General features: G+C 35.0%; 2 protein-coding genes across 6 annotated transcripts; both read left to right on the top strand.

The window, feature by feature from the left end:
* Positions 1-14: 14 nt before the first annotated feature.
* On the top strand, positions 15-3,443 carry EMB2735 (embryo defective 2735). The gene is made up of 4 exons (XM_086254797.1): positions 15-149; positions 844-1,109; positions 1,915-2,077; positions 2,858-3,443. The coding sequence occupies exons 2-4, from the start codon at positions 972-974 to the stop codon at positions 3,049-3,051; spliced, it is 495 nt and encodes a 164-aa protein (XP_086110923.1). The 5' UTR covers positions 15-149; positions 844-971; the 3' UTR covers positions 3,052-3,443.
* A 1,907-nt stretch (positions 3,444-5,350) lies between these two features.
* Positions 5,351-18,997, top strand: LOC147277158 (Ankyrin repeat family protein with DHHC zinc finger domain-containing protein). Of its 5 annotated transcripts, none has more exons than XR_015123839.1 (13): positions 5,351-5,761; positions 6,146-6,286; positions 7,878-7,990; positions 10,076-10,155; positions 11,211-11,374; positions 12,597-12,735; positions 12,830-12,929; positions 13,650-13,707; positions 15,224-15,301; positions 15,436-15,534; positions 17,348-17,430; positions 17,532-17,680; positions 18,491-18,630. XR_015123839.1 is itself a non-coding variant. In XM_086253980.1 (13 exons), exons 1-13 carry the CDS (start codon positions 5,522-5,524, stop codon positions 18,674-18,676), a joined length of 1,626 nt encoding a protein of 541 aa, XP_086110106.1. In that variant the 5' UTR covers positions 5,351-5,521; the 3' UTR covers positions 18,677-18,997. The 5 variants fall into 5 exon arrangements, 3 of the variants coding, with proteins under 3 accessions (XP_086110106.1, XP_086110105.1, XP_086110108.1); XR_015123840.1 differs by having other exon boundaries at positions 18,488-18,627; XM_086253980.1 differs by having other exon boundaries at positions 17,348-17,426; positions 18,491-18,997.
* Positions 18,998-19,503: the final 506 nt, after the last annotated feature.

Raw genomic sequence — 19,503 nt, 5'->3', positions numbered from 1 at the left:
AACCAAAAGAAATTGGCGTACCCTTTATTGTTCTTTCAGCTTCTCACTTTCCCCCTTCCAGCCCCCTAAAAGCTCTCACTCTCAACCTTCCTATCAATTTCAAACTTCCCGGTTTCAACTCACTTCACTTTCTCTCTCACGCAGACCAGGTGAGTGAGTATTCTATTCGACTCTCTTTTCTCTGTTCTCTTCTTTGATTATTGCTATTTTTTTTTTTTTTGAACAAACAGAAAAATGAAAATTGGAGTTGAAAATTGTGGAATCTTCTATTCATCTTCACTGATTGCGGCTCTTTCTCTCATTTTTTTAATCTTGTTAAGTGGATATCGATGAACCCATTTTTCTCTTTGTGCAATAGTGTGTATAATTCAACGTACTGGCTACTTAATAAGCTAAAACTGGTTTCAAGGTCAAAATGGTTAAACCCCACTGCTCTAATTTCTTAAGTAATTGCTAAATTGTGGTTTGCTCTACTGGTATTTCTCTCTTTTGATGTAATAAAATATTTTCGAATTGTCAAGTATTTTGGCCTTAAAAATGTTGTTATTACTTATTAGATGGGTGGGTGCCTATGGCCCAATGTATTTGTGTATAAATTTTTGGTGGTGGATGCATTTTGAAGGAGCAGGAGACCCTTCTCCCATTGCAGTTGAGGACTAGAAGTATTTTAAGGGTTATATAAACTTGGAAAATGTCAAAGAAGTCGACATGACTCTGCCTAAATTTCAACAAAACTCGTTTCCTTAAAAAAAAAAAAAAATTTAGTTTAGCCCTTTCTAATCAATGTTCGTGGTTACGCCCTCGGTGATGGTGATACAGTTTTTGTTTCATTATTTGCATTAGATGGTTATTAGAGTTACACAGGAAGCCATGGCTTGGAAGTCTACTAGCATAGTGGCGCAGAATATGAAATTGGACTTCTAATCTGAGTCCACACTGACAAAGTGAGAAAAGTAAACGACGTCACAGAAATGAAGGTCAGGGGGGTGTGTAGAAAACTGTATGATTACGTTCGTTATGATCTGAAAGAGATTGCATTTCCATCTTCGCTGCCAGATCCTCCTCATATGAAGAAGCGCCGCAAGCTCACCTGGCATGAGTGGTTCTTGGTACACATTTCTTTCATTCACATTTCTTGGTACACAGAGCTCACCTGGCTTTGTAGTTGGTCATATTCATATGCAATTGATTTAATTATGTAATCTATGATTGATTGAAGTAATAGTAAGTAGTGCTTGATTGTTAAAATAGTTTATGAAATAAAAGAAACTAGTTACGGCTTGTTTGGGAGTGCTGTTGATGCTTTCAGATAACCAAAAAACACATTTTGTAACGTTTGGCTAAAAGAGACAAAAGTGATTTTTAGGTTTGAGAAACCATGCTTCCTGGAGAACTCGGCACCTGATAGGTGTTTTTCCAGGAAACAGGTTGGGGTTTTAATGAAATATTTTGTATGCTTACAGCTTATAATAAAAGTGATACTAATAAAAGTGCTAATGAGCAAAAGCATTTCATACAGATACACTCCTAAACAGGCCTTTAGTTTGTGTATATATTTAACTTGGTGGGTTGGCGACATATCGGTCACTTATTTGGTGGGTATAACCATTGTTCTTTTTCTTAACTTATTCTGAAATTTGAAGATATGGACAACTGTTCAATTTTAGAATGCTTGATAATTCCTGCTGCTGTAGATTAAAGTTGATTTTGGGGCTGACCATCTGAGCTGGTGAAATATTTGGCTATAAGTTGTTTTTCTTTTCTTCTAGGTTTAGGTTTACTTTTTGTTTTCTTTTAATTTGTATATGAGCTTTGTTTTACTGTTTGGAATGTATTAAAGCTTAATATTATAATCTACATTTGTGGTGTTGACATGAAGGGTGGTAATTTATACCATCTTGAATTGGCCTTCAGGTGTTGAAGGAGGCTTCTAGGCTTTATGCTGCCAGTTGGGTGCGGGATATTGGTCCTGAATTGCGGCCTAACGATTATAAGAAGGATGACGAGAGTGAAGATACACCTAGTGGAGCAAAGAGCACAGCTAAAGAGAAAGAACCCTCAACATTGGAGGATCTTGGTAAATAATCTCTACATTATGGTGCCATATCAATCAATGTCATAAATTATAATAGCTTTAATCAAAAGCTTCAGATATCACCTGTGATTAGTAAGAACCTACATTATTAACATGTCATATGATATATGCATGCATATGACTATGAAGATGGCTATGGATGCCAAATATATTTCCTTTGATTTCTTTTTGTTGATTGGAGTCACAATGTGTCATGTAATGATTTGACTCAGGTTGGCATAAATCATAATCATCTAATCCTGTATCTTGTTCAATCAAGCCTGTCAAATGTTTTACATGTGTCAAATGTGCTTCAAGTACTTGAGCACAACAGATTAGAAAGTTATTTTTGATAGTGGTTTGTATATCCAAACAACTTCACAACATTTCTATTTGATAGTGGTTCAACTTTCAGATAGTAAAGGGAAGATGAGATAAACCAGTATGAGCAACAAATATGAAAATAATTAGAAAATATAAAGCAGATACCTATATTGTAAGGCAGTTCTATCTGTCTGGTAGTTTTTGTATCTGGTTTGTCTATTGCCTGTGTCTCTATATCTGTTTTCTTCTTTTTTCGGTAGTAATAGGCATTTCTCATTTCATTTTTTCCACTAAGTATATGTTTATGGTTGCCTGTCCCACCGCAACGAAAAAATAATACTAATTCTCAGTTATTTTCTTGAAAGCCTTAAATTTTTTTTAGTTAAAATTTTTTTTTAGTTAAATGTTTCGAAATTTGATTATGTTTTAACGATTTTATTTGGAAACAAATATTAATAGCTGTGGCTGCTAGAGGAGGAATGGAGACATTAAAGCCTGCTCTACAGCGGGTCTACATGACGAGAGCTTCTGCGTATAGAGATGCTCTTAAAAGTTTTATACATGGGTACCAAGAAGGCATCCAGCAGGTCATGGAGAAAAAGGAAGAGTCTAAATCTCAACAGGAAAGTGATATACCTAATAAATCTGATTAACATCTCTTGCAAGAGGCAGCATAGTTAGGTCTCCCCCAGCACAACTACTGAGGCAAGTTGTTGAGCTTTACTGTAGCTCAGTTTTAAGAACATTCTATCAGTCATTCATTTGAGTGTTCAAGTACTCTAGAGCAAATTCGAGAAATGTGAATATTTTTTTTTTCTTGTTTGGAGACTAATAAAATTTCAGTGTGAAATTTACCTTGCCACCCGATATGGGCATACCAACATGGTCTAGTTTTTCAGATGTTTTTGCACTTGAAAAACTAGAGCTGCTGGGCTCCATATCTGTTTGAACTGCAGTCTGAGTTGCCTGATGGTACTGCCAGCTTCAGCTAAACTGTACAAGTTAGTGCGTAAATAGGCACTAATGGCAACCACAAGAAACTAAAGCAGATTTTCATGGCCAAACGAATTTGTTAATGCAGGTCCCCAATTGATTCTTCTATGGTGTTCAAATTTAAGCTTAAAATATAATTTGTTTAAAGTTGAACTTTAGTTCAAATTTTGTTTAATCCCATCCATAGTTGTTTTATTTGGCATGGACCTCTATGAATGATTTATATAAGCTTTAGTTTATAGAGAAAAAGTTTTGTTTGCAGATAAAAAGAGCACAAAAGAGATAATGTTTTTAATGTCAATATGTTGAATGATAACCAAAAGAGATAGAATTGAATAGTCACTATTATATTATAAGCTGAGTAAGTTCCAGAGAATGTATCCAAAGTAGCAACATCTGAATTTTAAGAGAGTACTAGAAGAAATTGGGGTTGAGTGGTAGTAGAAGAAAAATTGATTTGGGTAAAATTGTCTTTTAACAATAATGAAGTTAATATGATATGACAAATATATATGATAGTGTGCAAAAATTTTTTATCACATCGGCACATAGATCTTGTGCCTTATTAGGGCACAAAATCTTTTCCCGATTGTGGCTGAAATGAAACCGCACCAAACATGCAAATTTTTTTCTCAAATCCGCTTCAATGTTAAATTGATGGATTGACGGAAATCATGTATAGCTTTGGATTTGGTTTTCAAATAAGAAATAAAAAAAATTCAAAACTTTAAGTTCTAACCTAAAGATTTTGTGAGCTTTGATTAGTTTTGGAGAGCTATAAAGTTGTCTTTCAATCTCCCCATAATATTAGTCTATAAAACAAATAGATTATTCTTTTTTAAATTGAAAAGTTGGATTGTATCGAAATAACTAACAGAATTTTAAAATGTACCAAACTGACAAAATTTAAATTCCATGTGACATTGCTTGGTTGAAATGTGACTCTTAGGTTTCTTGTTTGGCTGGAGAAGGAAAAGGATAAAACTGGTTTGGTAGGTTATTTTTTAAAGAAAAAGGACAGGTGTTTTTAGTAAATTAGACTCTATTACCAACCTACTAATGTACTTAGTAATAATGATATTGAAATACTAACTTAAGCTAAAAGATAATCGTAAAACTCATCCGTGAACATAGATTAGGCCACTAAGCACTTGTTAGGTGCATATGCGGTATGCCTTTTTTGAGATGTAGCAATTTTTCTATATGCACTTGCCGAGTGACAAAATTTTTTGTCCTAAAACTTAGGGCATGTTTGGTATTCTATTTAAAAACTATTTTTTGTTTTAAAAAACAAAAAAATAAGTTTTAGTCAAAAAAACGTATTTGGTAGACCATTTTTAAAAATAATTTTTAGAAAAAAATTCAAAAACATGCCTCTTTTAAAAAATGATAAAACATTATTTTTCTTAATTTTTTTTTTACACTTCCTTTTTTTTTAAGATGTCATCATTTTTTAAATTTAAAAATTGTTTTCAAATTTCATACTAAACACGTTTTCAAGTTTTAAAAATTGATTTTGAAAACTCACATTTAAAAAAAAAATCTTAATTTTGAAAAAAAAAATTTGTGTAGGATACCAAACGGGCCTTTAATGGTTAAACCTTTATCCTTTTAACCAACATTTATTAGTGGTCAACCCGTAAAATCTAAGGAACTCTTTTTTTTGTGCTAGGATAAAACTATAAAAGACATAATTACATTCTATTGGTCCATGTCAAAATGTCACTTGGGGTGAAGAATGAAGATGGAGGTCCACTGACTCCACTCTAATAATGTTCTTGACTAAAATTATCTTTTTCCTCAATTATCTCGAAATGTCCGTCATGCTGACGCAAGATGCAACAAAACCATCATGACCAAAGTCACCAAACCCCCTAATACACACGTAATGACGTAAGCATATTTATTCAATTTTTAAAGCACCGGAATCATAATTTTAGTCATAAACGCAGTAAAAGCATCTTATAAACGCAGTACACCTTCCTGAGTCCAGACTCCATTACCAGAGCGCAGAGTAGAGCTCCCAAACACCAAATCAAGGAACAAACTCTAAACCCTAGCAAAACCCAAATTCACTCCGAAAAACCCTACTACATCTCAATCCCCCGTATGCGGTAGCTATCAAGAAAAATGGCTTCTTCCGAGATAGAGCTGCTTGTGTCATCCGACTCCAAAACCCAGAAAAACCCTACCGAGGTGGTTGCTGTGCTCGACGTCTTCTCTGCTTCTGCTTATGGGGACCTTCAGAAGCTGAGGAAGTTCGTCGAAGAAGACGGTGCCTGTCTCTCTAAGCCAGACCCCCATGGCTACTACGCCCTCCATTGGGCTGCTCTCAATAACTTCCCCGATATCGCCCAGTACATAATTGAGGTATTCTATGCCGTTTCTTGTACTGTGAGTTAGCTTGCTTGCTTTTCTGTGGTGGGTTTGTAAGGAAAGGTTGAGTCTTGTGGTGGGCTGTAAAGAAAGGTTGAGTTTTGTGGTAGGTTTGTAAGAAAGGTTTATTTTTGTGGTGGGTTTATGTTGAAAACTTGAAATGTTGACTTTGCATTATGTTTGTCAAAATTTAGTTGAATTCTGTGATGGTATATTTTGGTATTAAAATTGGTTAAGCTTGTTTGTGGTTGATGAAGCATATTTGTGTGCTTTTATTTTGTTGTAAATTTTGTTTTACTTTTGGCATTGGATTGCTGCATTCTGTAATGTGGTTGGCTTTGATTTATACGAATATGTTTGTTATTGATGTTGTTAAAGCACGGTGGTGATGTCAATGCGACTGAGAATATACAGCAGACAGCATTGCATTGGGCAGCTGTGCAGGGTGCAATTGCTGTGGCGGATGTGCTCTTGCAGAATGGAGCTAGGGTTGAGGCTGCTGATGTACATGGGTACAGGGTAATTGCCTCATTTATTTATTTTTTTTCTAAATTATACTAGGATAAACCAGCAGTATTTGATCATGCCCGGATTATGATTATCTATGCATATTTTGTGCTTTTGGATTGTTTGATAATGGAAGATGCTCCCTTCTGTTTTCTTTTAAATTTGTTATGTTTTATGGCTGGAGAGGAATCATGTTGGCACTATGTGATTCCTTCATTCTTTACTATTGGTTTTGTACTTCTGCAACATTTTGTGACAGGGATGATACTTTCATTTTAATTTTTTTAGTGGATTGCAGTTTCGGTGACATATGTTGTTGTTCTTAAATAGTCGTTTATTGGTTTTTCCTTTCTTTACTCTGGTAAGTAGTACATAATCCAAAAAGGAATGAAGTATCTGAGCAATGGTAAGTGACTAAGTGGTAACCGTGATTTATACGTTGAAGATACTTTCTATAAATGTTAACAACTATTGGGTTTGGGTACAATCATCATTCTTTGTGCACACTTTGTTGGTGCACACTTTGTATGTGCATTATGCATGTAATATACAATCCATGTTCGACTTAAATTGGTTAGACCCATTAGAAAGTATACGTTGAAGGGTATAGTGCACACAATAGCATCTCATAGAGCTTCCCTCAAATGTATGAGTGACTTTCTTTTTTAAACGTATGAAGAGTAAACAGTAAATGGCAGGATATATATATATATTATTATATCTTAATTATATTCTCAATTCTAATTTGATTTAACCTAATAAATACATCCATTATCACTTTTCCAGTTTCCGTTACCGTTTCTCTATGGATGTTGCATCACTGTATCATTACTTTTTCCTGTCTCACTATCAAATCTGTACCGTGCAATCTCACTGATGCACTAAGTCATTGCATGATGCTAACCCAATTTCCTCTCTTATCACCCTTATCTCCGCCAAAACAACCATGTCTTTATTTCCACTTCCTCAGTTTTAGTTTCTAAACATGCTTTGAAGTCAACTTTTGGAAAATGGGTACCTTTTCTGAAGATAGTAATACTGCAGCTCTCACATCATTTGGAAAATTGGTCTCTGTGAACAAAAAGCATGCAGTGTTGGTGAGCTTATCGACACATACACACATAGAAAGATAGATAGATACATAGAGGACAGTTCAGGAGTGGATGTCTGTGGTGCGGACATCCCTCGCTATTCGAATGTCAGCTCTTGCTGTTGTTTTTTCACCTGTTCGAGACTTGCTGTTTAGGGCTTACTCTTGGGTTTTGGGGGTTATATTAAATAAACATTAGAAGATTCTAGAATTCATAGCTATGTTTGTAATTGTAATAACACGTGTTGGAACTTATTATTGCCTTATTGGTGAATATTATATTTAGTGCGAATTAAATCTTGATTTATGTCTTAGAGTTTACGGCCCGACGTAAACTTTTGAAATTAGTTATTAGTCATATACTTTCATTTATGCAATGGATATGCATTTCCAATAGCTTTTTTCATTACTTTTTTATTTACAGTCTGAGATTATATTAGTCATATACTTTCATTTATGCAAAGGATATGCATTGCCAATAGTTTTTTTTCATTCCTTGTTTATTTTCTGCAGGCAGTTCATGTTGCTGCTCAATATGGGAAAACATCCTTCTTAAATCGCATTATTGCAAAGTATCATGCTGATTTTGATGCACCTGATAACGAAGGGAGGAGTCCTCTTCATTGGTAAGTTAGAAGTCTCTTAATTGTGGCATATTGACATGGTTTACATGTACATAACTATTCTATGACATTGACATGGCGTTTTAATCATTCAATTTCTCTAGTTGACCTGTGTTCTGGTGAATTTACTTCATTCATTCTCGTGTAGTTTTCTGCACATGTGGAAAGAATGGGTGAATAAATGATTGGAGTAGTTAGTTATTGTTTTATGCTGAAAGGTGTTTAACTATTTTTCGTCTTGGTGAGAGAGGGGTGAATAACTAAATTTATCTCTACCCTTTTTTCTAATGTAAACTGTGGTAGATACTTTTGGGTTTGTACATACTGGTATTGGACCATGGATGGATTTGTGGTGTGTGAACAAATGACCTGCACACTAGTTTTTGATGAGAAGTGTCTTACAACATGCAGGCCAAGCATTCCTTTGTCCTTATATTTCATAAGAATTTTCTTTTGCCAACTGAAAACCAGCTATAATCTCATGGTCGTGCATTATGAAATACATCATAAAATTGAATAGAACTAAAGGTAAATGAAAGACTTTAAGACCATGTACTTGATATACATATAAATGAAAAGAGAATTCACCAAAAGAGAAAAAAGAAAGAAAATATAAAATATTAATTACATATTTTTAATTAACTTTCTAAAATACTTTTCAAGCTGGATTATTTGATTTTGTTAAAGAAACAAATCTTCAAAATGTAAGTAAGGTTTTATAGATTTCCATAAAAAAAAGTAATCATAATTGGAGGAGTAATACTTAGAGTGCTAAACTTTTATAGAATGAAAATAGTAAACAAAAAAAAAAAAAAAAAAGAAGCTTTGAAAACAATTTATGGTTGCGATAATACCATGTTAGTTTTCAATTTTTTTTTTATGAAACTCTTAATAGATATAGCTTTTTTTTTTTTTTTTTTCCCTTTTTCTAAAAATGGATATAGTCAGAATGGAGAGGGGGTGAAGAAATATTGAACTAAAGAGAGAATAATAGAGAGTTAAGAAGAGATAAATAGTGTTGAATCAAGCAAAAAAAAAAAAAACAGAAAAAAAAAAGGAAAAAGAGGGAGGAGGGAGAAAGACATAGAGGTCCACTCATTTTCCCTTTGATAGTTATTATATTTATATTTCTAAGAAAAGGTAGGTGGCTTTTTTATTTTTTCTTTTATTATCGGTTGGTGATCCTATCATTCAACGATTCCTTTATTAAAATTGTAGAGAAAAGCCCCCTTTGCACTTCATTTGAGTTAAGAATTAAGGTAGTGGTGCCACTCTCTTTTCAAGTCATAATTATATATATTTGAATCTGTAAGACGAGGTAGGTAAGCTCTTTTTTCTTTTTAAACGAGGACATTCTTATAAGAGATTCACTGTATATCTATATGCACACAGGCACAACAAGCTTCTCCACCAGTCATTCGGACTTGTGGAATAGGATTTTGTGAGTTGAATACTTTTGAAATTGAATATCTCGAAATCTTAGAAGTTATGTTTCACAAATTTTCATGGCTGTGACTGTTTCTGTGGTTTTAAGGGTGGTATGAGGAAAACTGGTAGGGTAGTATGAGGTTAAAGTTTATGAAAAGGTTGGGAGTAATGATGCTCAATGGTTTTCAGCTATGGCATATTAGATGCATGTAAGTGAGTGGTGTTGTGATGTTATCCATGCATATCACTTTCAAGTGCCTTATGTTGTATGATTTCAAAATATATCACCTCCATATAGCACATATTCGTTTTAGATGTGATTTGTTTATAATAAGACTAGTGTACAACTTATGTTTCCTCTTTGATTAAAGTTGTTCATTATGCATGTAATGCTTTGACTGGTCTAGGTTATCTTTGCCAATTATGTTGATTTGTTTATTTTGCTTATCTGTATTTTTGTCTGAGGCTTAAGATTACGAAAATGTCACGTCTGATTAGCAAAACAAGTATTTCTATTGAAGTCAGTATTTTGGATAAAAAAGGATTTCAGTATTCAAATTATGATGTCCTGTGCAGCAGTCTTACATATCTGGAAACATGAAAGATATTTTTTTTAAGATTGCCAGTAGGGAAATTAATTATTATGATGCTTTCAACCAGGGCTGCATATAAGGGATTTGCAGATACAGTTAGATTACTTCTATTTCGAGATGCATGCCAAGGGAGACAAGATAAAGAAGGTATACTAAATGTGCATTTTGGTATTGACAAAAATTTGTTGTGTGCTTGTTAGTTGTTACTTTAAGTTCAACTAAATTTCTAAGTTGATCATTTATGTAATGTGTCTTACCTGGCCTGGGTAGTGGGGAGTGATCAAGCTTGTTTAATGATGGGGTCAAAGGAATGTAGAGCTGCTAGCTAGGCACCTTCTAAATAGTTTTTTAATCATTATACCAGAGAGATGGAATCATATCTCACCTTCCTCCAGGATTAGTGTGGCTATAACTAGGGGTGGGAAGAGGTTGGGTCGGGTTAAGTTTTGGCGCAACCTGCCAACTGACCTGAGGGAGAGAGAGGGGGGGGGGGTCATAGGCCAGTGGTGAGGGTGGTTGGGCCGGCTGGTGGGGAGGAAGGGAGGAGAGGGTGGTGGGTGGGTGGGGGAGGGGTTTGGGATTTTTTTGTTTTGCCCACCCTTACCTGTAACTGGATACAAGCTGCAATATATTTTCCTACTCCCTATCTCTCCTCCCTTGACCTTGGACATACTCCTGCTGTTATAGCACAGATTCATTTATGTTTTGGGTTTCATAACTCAATGCAACTAGGTAAAGCAAACACAAAAAGTTACAGGAATAACGGAGATATTCTAACTATTGCCCAATGTTATCACAACATTGAAACAACCAAGTAGGTTATGTTTATCACCACCGTCGACCTTTGAAAAAGCAAACTCAACTGCAGAAGAGCTTAAGAAACAATTTTGCTCATGCTTCAAGATCTTGTCATGAGGGTACTTATTTGTTAGCAAAACATGCAAACGATATAAATTATCCGAATAAGGAGATACTCAAATTCTCTACTCTTAATATTTAATTATTTTTCAATGCTCATTAAGTCGCTCATAGAGAACCATCAATTTCTGTCATGCTAGATGTTAAAGATGTAAATTCCAATTTCTCCTGGACCCTTTTGACTTTTTTTTTTTTTTTTTTTTTTTTTTTTTTTTTTTTCTGGGTTTTCTTGGTATAATCACTTTGCTTTGTGGTCTGATGATTTGAGTATCCAATGCTATTAGGTTGTACCCCTTTGCACTGGGCTGCTTTAAGAGGAAATGAGGAGGCATGCACTTTGCTTGTTCATGCAGGCACAAAGCAGGAATTATTGGTGAAAGACAATGCTGGTTTTACTCCTGTTCAGATTGCATCCGATAAAGGTCATCGACGTGTCGCTCTTTTCCTTGTACGTAACTTTGCATTGACATTGCCCTAACCAAATATAAACAAGGCTTGAAAAGCAGATATGAGAATATGAACTTCTGCTAGTATGAGATTGTGTTTTGGCAAGTGGTTTTGATATAAGGACATCATCTTTTACAAGGGTTGCATAGAAAAGAAACATGTGGGTTCTGATGGACTTTCCTATCTGTTATCGCTCACATTTTCTTTTCCTCGTGGGGGTTTTTCATAGGCTCTCATGTATCTTTCATAACTTACGCACATGCCTCCCCCTTTTTTCCCTCTTGTAAGAGGTTGAAATGTTGAATTTTCATTCATGTGTCATATATGCGTCTGGAATAAATGCAGGTGTTATTGTAAATATGATGTGTCATATATACCCAATGGTGATTATTTTCGGGATTTTTCGTTTATTGTCCATAAAAACTGGAAAGTCGGGAATGACTATTGCCCATAAAATTAGAGTAAGGTGGATGAAGTAGAGAAGTGGGTCTAGGGTATTTTGTTGATAAGCACATTCAGCTCATTTAGCTACTTGGTATTGGAGAATGGCAGGCTTGCAATGTAAGGAAGCCTTCATTTCTTATTTAAATTAGAGAAATTGCATAGAAAGCTGCGTTGTTTATAATAGAGTTCAATTCTTTGAAAACATGTTTACAACCATTGAAGTGTTGTACCTTGGCCATCTAAATGTGATTATAATCCTTAATCTTACGAGTTACAAAGTTCAGAAGAGTATTGAATTTAATCTCTCCAGAATTTGGATTTGATCATGTTGTTTTGAGAATCTTCCCCAGTGTATTTTCAAATGAAATTGGTATTTTGCAACCAATCCTTTTTTATGTTTCAAGGTTCGTTAGATTTCCTGCATTCAGTTGTAAAGGTTTAAGCCAGTTGGCCTGGGAATTTTAGAAAAAAGGAGAAAAAAAGGGTATGGAGGGCTTTCTTCATTATGTTTCTTTAGCTTTTGTGGTATGTATGGAACAGTTGGTATTTGGAGGGGTGGAATATTTGATTCTGAAGAGTAAAGGAAATTATTTATGCACTTTGCACTAGTAACTGACCTATTCTGTTTGTTCACTCACCTTCCTTTTTAACTCTATGATTATTTGTATTTTCCGCTTTGTCTATGGTGGTACCGTAATTATACTTTTCTGTACTTGGGTTATGCTCCTCTGACTACTTTTAGTGAAATTTCTTAAAAAGAGTATTTTGGATTTCTGCAGTCTAACCAGCAGCGGGCTCATAGAAACTGCTGGAAGGACAAATTTTGCAGGGGGAAGATGGCTGATTTTGGTTATGCTCCTATCTTGTTCTGTACAATAATCATTCTCACAATTCTCTTTGCGAACTCAGTCCTTACAGGTAGTTAAGCTATGGTGTTCCAGATTTCCTTTAGATTGCAGATAGAATTATGTTCCCTTATTATTCATTACTGACTTCACACTACTCATGTTAGCTCCTAATCTGACAAAGGTTACTGCTGCTATTGGCCTCTGGGGATGGACTGCTGTTTCACTAGCAGTCGGTTCACTGATTATGTTCCACAGATGCAGTAGGTAATTTTTTTTTCTACCTTTTTCTTTTATTTAATGTTGTTTGCTTTCTAGAAGCATAATTACTTGTCTTTTGACATTTTTTTTTAATCTTTTGCGAATCGGGTTGCATTTATCTGACTAAGAAAATTTAAATGTGTATTGACATACTTGAACATATGTTTTGGTGAATTTGGTACTGTCACTTAGTAATTATTTAAATTTCTGAGATCAAAATAAATCAACCGACAGCTTCTCTCCAATCTAGTGCTGAATAAGTGCTACATAAGTTTGTGATTTTGTTGTGTATATGCTGACAAGAAACATGCACTCTCTCTCTCTCTCTCTAAACCCTAAACCCTATATATACAAGGGCCTTCAGGTGTGGGATCCCACATTTAGGCTTATTTGTGTGATCCCTCATGGGGTGTATTTTGATAATAGGAACTGTCTACTTTTTTGGTCTTCATTGAAAGATCGTGCTCGCAAAAAATTAGGTTAATTGGAAAGTGTTAACCCATCAGTTTATACCCTCAAAACCAAGTGAAGGAAGCCGCGCCTGTTTTAAAAAATCTTTGCCGAGCTCTCGGCGGAGCTACCGAGCACTTGATGGGACGTTCGCTCGTCCGCACCTGATCGAATATATATATATATATATATAATATCTACCACAATTCTTCCATTCTAGCTTGTCACTTTGATATCGTTAGAGCTACTTCAATTATCTGACATAATTTCTTGCAGTAAAGATCCAGGTTACATCAAAAGAGCAAGGGACTTAGGCAGTCATATAAATGCAGAGGTATGCAATATATTTGTTTAATCTCGTACCATTTCTACTGCCAATTAGAAAAGAAAGTTCATTATAGTTGTGAGTAGTTTTCAATAAAAGGACTTGACCCAAAGCAGGGTTATGTAGCAGAAAAACCATGAAATTTTTCTTTGAAGCCATCAATGTCCGTAGAACAGAAGGTGGTAGGCATGAAACTCATCAAAAAAGTTGTTTCTGATCAGTGGACATCTTGTCCCCTTTTTTGTACTTCTTTTTTTATTAAAAAAAATTTGTTTCTCATAAAAAAGGAACAGAAGGTGGTTGGCATGAAATTCAATTATATCTTAGAGTGGGTTGATGATTTGAATATGATCTAATCATAACCCTATGTTTGGATCACTTTCAAGTTTCAACTAGAGAAAATAAAGAAGAGAAAAAAAAAAAAGCATAATTTTTTAACATTTCCTTGTGTTTGGTTACTTAAAGAATATAATAGGAAAAATGGAAAATAAAGAGAAGAAAATACATTTTTGGTTTTTGTTTGTATGGATGAACATTCTCTTCAAATTTCACATATTTGGCAGAGAATGTTAGGAGGCAAATCTGAAGTTATTTTCCCTCCCTTTTCTTTGTCATTTTCATTACTAACCAAACAGTGGAAATCTAGGGATTTTAATGATTTTCTTTTCTTTCCTTTCTCCATTGGTAAATCAAACATGGGGCTAGATCCCATTTCATTAATCCAACAGATTTGATAAAGGTTTATGCCATCTAAATCCGTCAGTGGACATTGAACCATACGACACATTATTGGTTTTTGGTTTTTTTATTATTTTATATTTTATTTTATTTTATTTTTTTTTTTTATAATGAGAAACAATGCTTTTACTGAACTAAAAAACTGCAAACATAGGGACCAATCTGTCCATTGAATATACAAATATTTAAACAAATACTGTGAACCAGCAAACAAACAACGATGCTAAGCAATATCTTAAGTGACAGCACCCCACCAATCTGCATAAATAAATAATTGTGTATCCCAAATATTGGAAAATACCAAAACCCATAATGAGGAATCAAACTTTATTCCACAAAAACTCCACTCCCTCCCCATCATAATACTTAAAGATCCTTGTAGGCTTGTATTTCTTTCCAACCACTCCACCTTCACAGCATTCACACTGCGATTCCATAAGACTCACAAGTCACACCCTCTTCCCCCACCAAAAGCCCAATGGTAGTAGAAACAAATGCATGATTCCAGAAGAGTGACTCTTCCAGAATTACCCAAAACAAGTAAAGTTTTCCCTACATAACAATGCAATAGGGCAGTGAAGGAACCATATAACGCAATTGAAAAATAGATAATGAAATCACACATGCTTGAGATTTTAAAACCTGCATCTATGATGTGCATATAGACAATATGCTAAAAAGATTTGTTGTACTCTATGATATATAGCTGTGTTCCAAAATGTAGTTGCTGATGGGTTTTGACTAATTATTGTAACTCAGCTCTCTAATAGTGCAATGACATTTTCAGGATCCTTTGTTGAATATTGATTTGAACAATTCCTCTGTATGGATGGGAAATTGGTCTCAACTTTGCCCCACCTGCAAGGTTAACTTAATGCCCTATTTCCTGTCAAATATGATACTAACGATAATAATACTTGTGGATACTTTTTATGCATATAATTATTGAGATGCCGTATTAGACTAATATCACGTGTTCTCAATTTACTTTTGTTTCAGATAATTAGACCTGTTCGGTCTAAACACTGCCCCACGTGTAACCGATGTGTAGAACAGTTTGACCATCATTGTCCATGGATATCTAATTGTGTTGGCAAGGTAAGCGGTGCTAACTTATTATCTTAGTCCAAGTCAGCATAACTTTGTCACAAATTCTTAAGATTTTATCTCTATAGAGTTCAAAAGAGTAAATTTAATATGGAGTCATAAGATTGTCTCCTTGAAAAGTGGGATTTTTTTTTTATTTATTATTTTTTTTTTCAAAAAATCAAATTACAAAGTACAAAAAGAGTTGACAAGGAGTCCACTTAAAAAAAGCCAAAACAAATCGGAAAACAAGAAGCGTATCTAATAGATAAAGCACCCTCCCAAGCACAACATCTAACAAACAACATATTTCCAATATAACCATATATCTGCGAATGAAAAACCCCTAAACTCTGTGGAAACAGATGCCCAAAGTGCTGACCAAAAATTCAACTTCAGTCACGGGACAATGTAAAAATTAAGAAAATATGATCACTGATTCCAATTTTCCTTGCATAAAATACACCATTTTGGGGATAAGCAAGTATTTGTTGTCCTTCATAGGTGCTGTAGTTGCTATCTTATGAATAAATAGATGGTAAAAAGTCATCAGGATTGAGGGTTTGCTACCCTTGCATTCAGGATGTTACATCATTGCCCATTACTTTACTTTTGTCTTCAGTTTCTCCATTTAGAATTGCCAAATAATTTATTATTTGTGTCCATGTTATTAAACTAATAAACTTGTTTGTTTTTTGAGTGAATAAATCATGCTTCATTATTTGTCCCCATACTAATTCATGTGACCCTGACCTTCGTAATGCAACTTAAACGTGGTCCAATTTGAGGAGGGATTTCCACGTGTGATACAGAGATCTCTTGCTATGGTGGTGTTGGACCGCTTTCCAGTTTTATTGGATTCCAATAAATGCGAAATGGGGACCTGGGCCCTATTAGATTTAAAAATAAGTGGTTAGAGTATCATATGTTTAGCAAATGTTTTAAGGAATGGTGGGAAAGAGAGGTGAACAAGGCAGGGAGGGTTTAAATTTATGAGGAAGTTAAGGGTTGTAAAGGAAAAACCTAGGGAATGGAATAAGGAGGCTTTTTTTGGGATGTAAAAAAGATGAAAAGGAAGTGGAAGAAAAAATTAAGCAGCTTGATTACCAAGAAGAAGAAAATAGCTTGAGTGAAAATCGGAGAAGTAAGAGGGAGAATCTTAGGTTAAGATTTGTGGAGTTAATTCATAGAGAAGAAATGATGTGGAGACAAACTCAAGGTAGACTAGGAAAGAGTGGGAGATAGCATCACATGAATGTTCCACAAGTTGGTCAATGGAGAAGGATAAATTTGATCAAGAATCGGAGGTAGGAGATGAGACATTTGTAGAGGATGAAAGGATTCTTGAGGAGGTCATTATTCTTTTGAGAAGTTCTACTATGGTAGTGGGATCACAATATCAAGAACTGAGGGATTGGATTGGAGTCCCATTAGTGCTACAGTAGTGGGATCACACATTGAGAACTGAGAGTTTGGATTGGAGTCCCATTACTGAGGGGACAAGTTTGGATGGTTGGAAAGACCATTTGAGGAAGAACTGTGGAGAGTTACTTTTTATTGGTGTAAAGACAAGGCACTGGGATTGGCTGGTTTTCTATGACCTTGTTTTAGTCATGTTGGGACCTGTTAGTACTGTGATATCTTAAAAATGTGAGAATTCTATCTTGTCCTACGTAATTCTTGATTGTACTTGTTTCCAGTATTAATAAAATTTTGTTTGTCATAAAATAAAAGCTGCATTATGTGTCTTTACCGGTTTACCATTGAGGATATCCTTTCCCTTGTTTCCACCAGCTTCACTATGTTGTCATTATGCTTCTTGCAGAGAAACAAGCGAGATTTTCTTATTTTTGTCTGCATGGGAACTTCAACATCACTCATTTCTGCTGCTGTTGCAGTTCAAAGTATGTGGGTATCAGACAAGCTGCTGTCTCCATTATAAACTTTGTGATAAAATGTTTACTTATTTTATTTTGGCATAAATGACAGTTGTCTTTTCATGATGACAGGGATTTGGAGTGCAGTGCCAGCATGGCAAACCGAAGAAACATGGATTCATCATGTAGTAGTTCAACATCCTAGTGTTGTTGCATTTCTGTTTATGGACATTATAATGGTGATTGCTACTACAACTCTGACAGTGGCACAGGCATCTCAGGTAATTGACAGACCCTTCACTACATGTGTTAGTTTAAGCTAGTGATGGCAATATATGTGCGCCTTGGCAGAGTGTCAAGGTACATCTTGTGAGATTGAAAGCATACTGTAATTTTACTCTCGAAATGGATTTGATTAATATGCTGTTGTATTCAAGGATCTGATTCAGCCGGTATGGTCTGGTAAATTGGAAGAAAACTTTGTTTCATGTTTTGCCTCCTTTTTCCCTTTTATTTTAGCCTTTGTGTGGGATAAGTTAGCTATTAAAGGATCGGGTGTTTAGTCGAGTGGTCAGGCCCATGGTTTGCTCCCATGTGGTCTGGGATTCGATTCCTTAAAGGTACCTATCTAGCTATTTTGCTAGAGTTTCCTGCCTCCCAAAGATTTGGGGGGGGGGGGGGGGGGGGAAGTGGCCATATTAAAGAACTTCGCTAAACATTAGGTAAAGAACATGGGAGCAGATACCAATGGAGAAGAAAGTTTTGAGGAGCAGAACTGGACAGGCTAAATCCCTATTTGGGAAAGTTTGGTGAAAATTTTGAACTTTAGTGTTCAGTATCAGACTCATGCAGTTATGGCATCCTGTAAGAAACACTAACCAGAAAAAGGAAAATGGTTGATATGGATTAATCAAATTAATGTTGTAGAAATGGGTCTATTTCATTTTTAGAATTAAAACTAATTTCTTTATCTCCTAGTTCCTCGACTTTGGGATGTGTTTTGAAGCCTTAACTAGTCTTGATGTTATACAGATTTGTATTTACATTTACATTAAATAACATTTAATTTAATTTTCATGTCTCTGAAGCAGATAGCTCGAAATATCACCACCAATGAATTGGCGAATGCTATTCGTTATGGGTATCTTCGTGGTCCAGATGGGCAGTTCCGAAACCCATATAACCATGGGTGCCGGAAAAATTGTGCAGATTTTCTCGTTCAGGGCTACACAGATGATGAAATTGCTTGGCCTCCGTTGCAGCAGGTCACCAGTTAAGACTCATGTTATGCTGGTTTACTTCAGTTACTTGAATTCCATCAATTGACCTTGGTCATGGATGATGCTGGGAACTCCACCTGTAGCTGCTTCCATTTCCCACCATAGGTTCCCCAATTCTTATACATAAATTTTCTGGTCATTTACGATACAAACTCCTTTTCTAGTTAGCCTTGTGTACAATTGAAACCAATGAAATGGAAGCTTTTTATTTTGTAATTGTGTACAATTGAAACAAATGAAATGGAAAATAAATCAAAGTAATTGAAACCCTTGAAATGAGAAGCTCGGCTCCTTGGCTCCTCGGCTCCCCAACTTCTACATCTGGTCTTTTTACTTTTAACATCAAGCATTAAAATTATTATTTAATTTTGTGTGGAATGTGGATCACATAAGTGCTCCCCCAAGAGACAGAATCCGAAGACAAGTGAAGAATGAACTATGTATCTAATGGTTGAAGACACAATTGTTGAAGAGAAATTTGAAAAACTAACCTATTTTGGTTTACATTAAAGATTTTTAATTTTTTTTAGAATTTTGACCATCGGGAATACTCGAGCTCCACTTAAGAAGTCTTCGAACTCTCTTGGGGTATTTGAGCATTTTTGAATGGGAGACCGAGCACTAAAAATATATAAAATGGTCAAAAATCTTTAATGGTGTGTTTGGATGGAGGAAAAAAAAATTCGGAATTTAAACAAAACTCAGTATTTAAGAAATTACATGCTTTAATTTCTTTGTTTGGATTAATAAATACAGAATTTTGTAAATTTTAGGTGAAAAAAAACTTGGGATTTGAAGGTTATAAATTCTACCTAAATTGGTGT

This window comes from Dryas octopetala, chromosome 8 (genome assembly GCF_963921425.1).
Source record: "Dryas octopetala chromosome 8, drDryOcto1.1, whole genome shotgun sequence".
Lineage (NCBI taxonomy): Eukaryota > Viridiplantae > Streptophyta > Magnoliopsida > Rosales > Rosaceae > Dryas > Dryas octopetala.
The sequence above is the reverse complement of the archived record's forward strand: the minus strand, read 5'-3'. Positions and strand labels throughout refer to the sequence as shown.

Coding starts and splice junctions, on each gene's coding strand:
- LOC147277158 (XM_086253979.1), top strand. CDS start 5,522: ATGGCTTCTTCCGAGATAGAGCTGCTTGTGTCATCCGACTCCAAAACC. Junction 12,736..12,829: donor TGCGAACTCAGTCCTTACAG/GTAGTTAAGCTA, acceptor TACTCATGTTAG/CTCCTAATCTGACAAAGGTT. Junction 13,708..15,223: donor GCAGTCATATAAATGCAGAG/GTATGCAATATA, acceptor TGACATTTTCAG/GATCCTTTGTTGAATATTGA.
- EMB2735 (XM_086254797.1), top strand. CDS start 972: ATGAAGGTCAGGGGGGTGTGTAGAAAACTGTATGATTACGTTCGTTAT. Junction 1,110..1,914: donor CCTGGCATGAGTGGTTCTTG/GTACACATTTCT, acceptor ATTGGCCTTCAG/GTGTTGAAGGAGGCTTCTAG. Junction 2,078..2,857: donor CTCAACATTGGAGGATCTTG/GTAAATAATCTC, acceptor AAATATTAATAG/CTGTGGCTGCTAGAGGAGGA.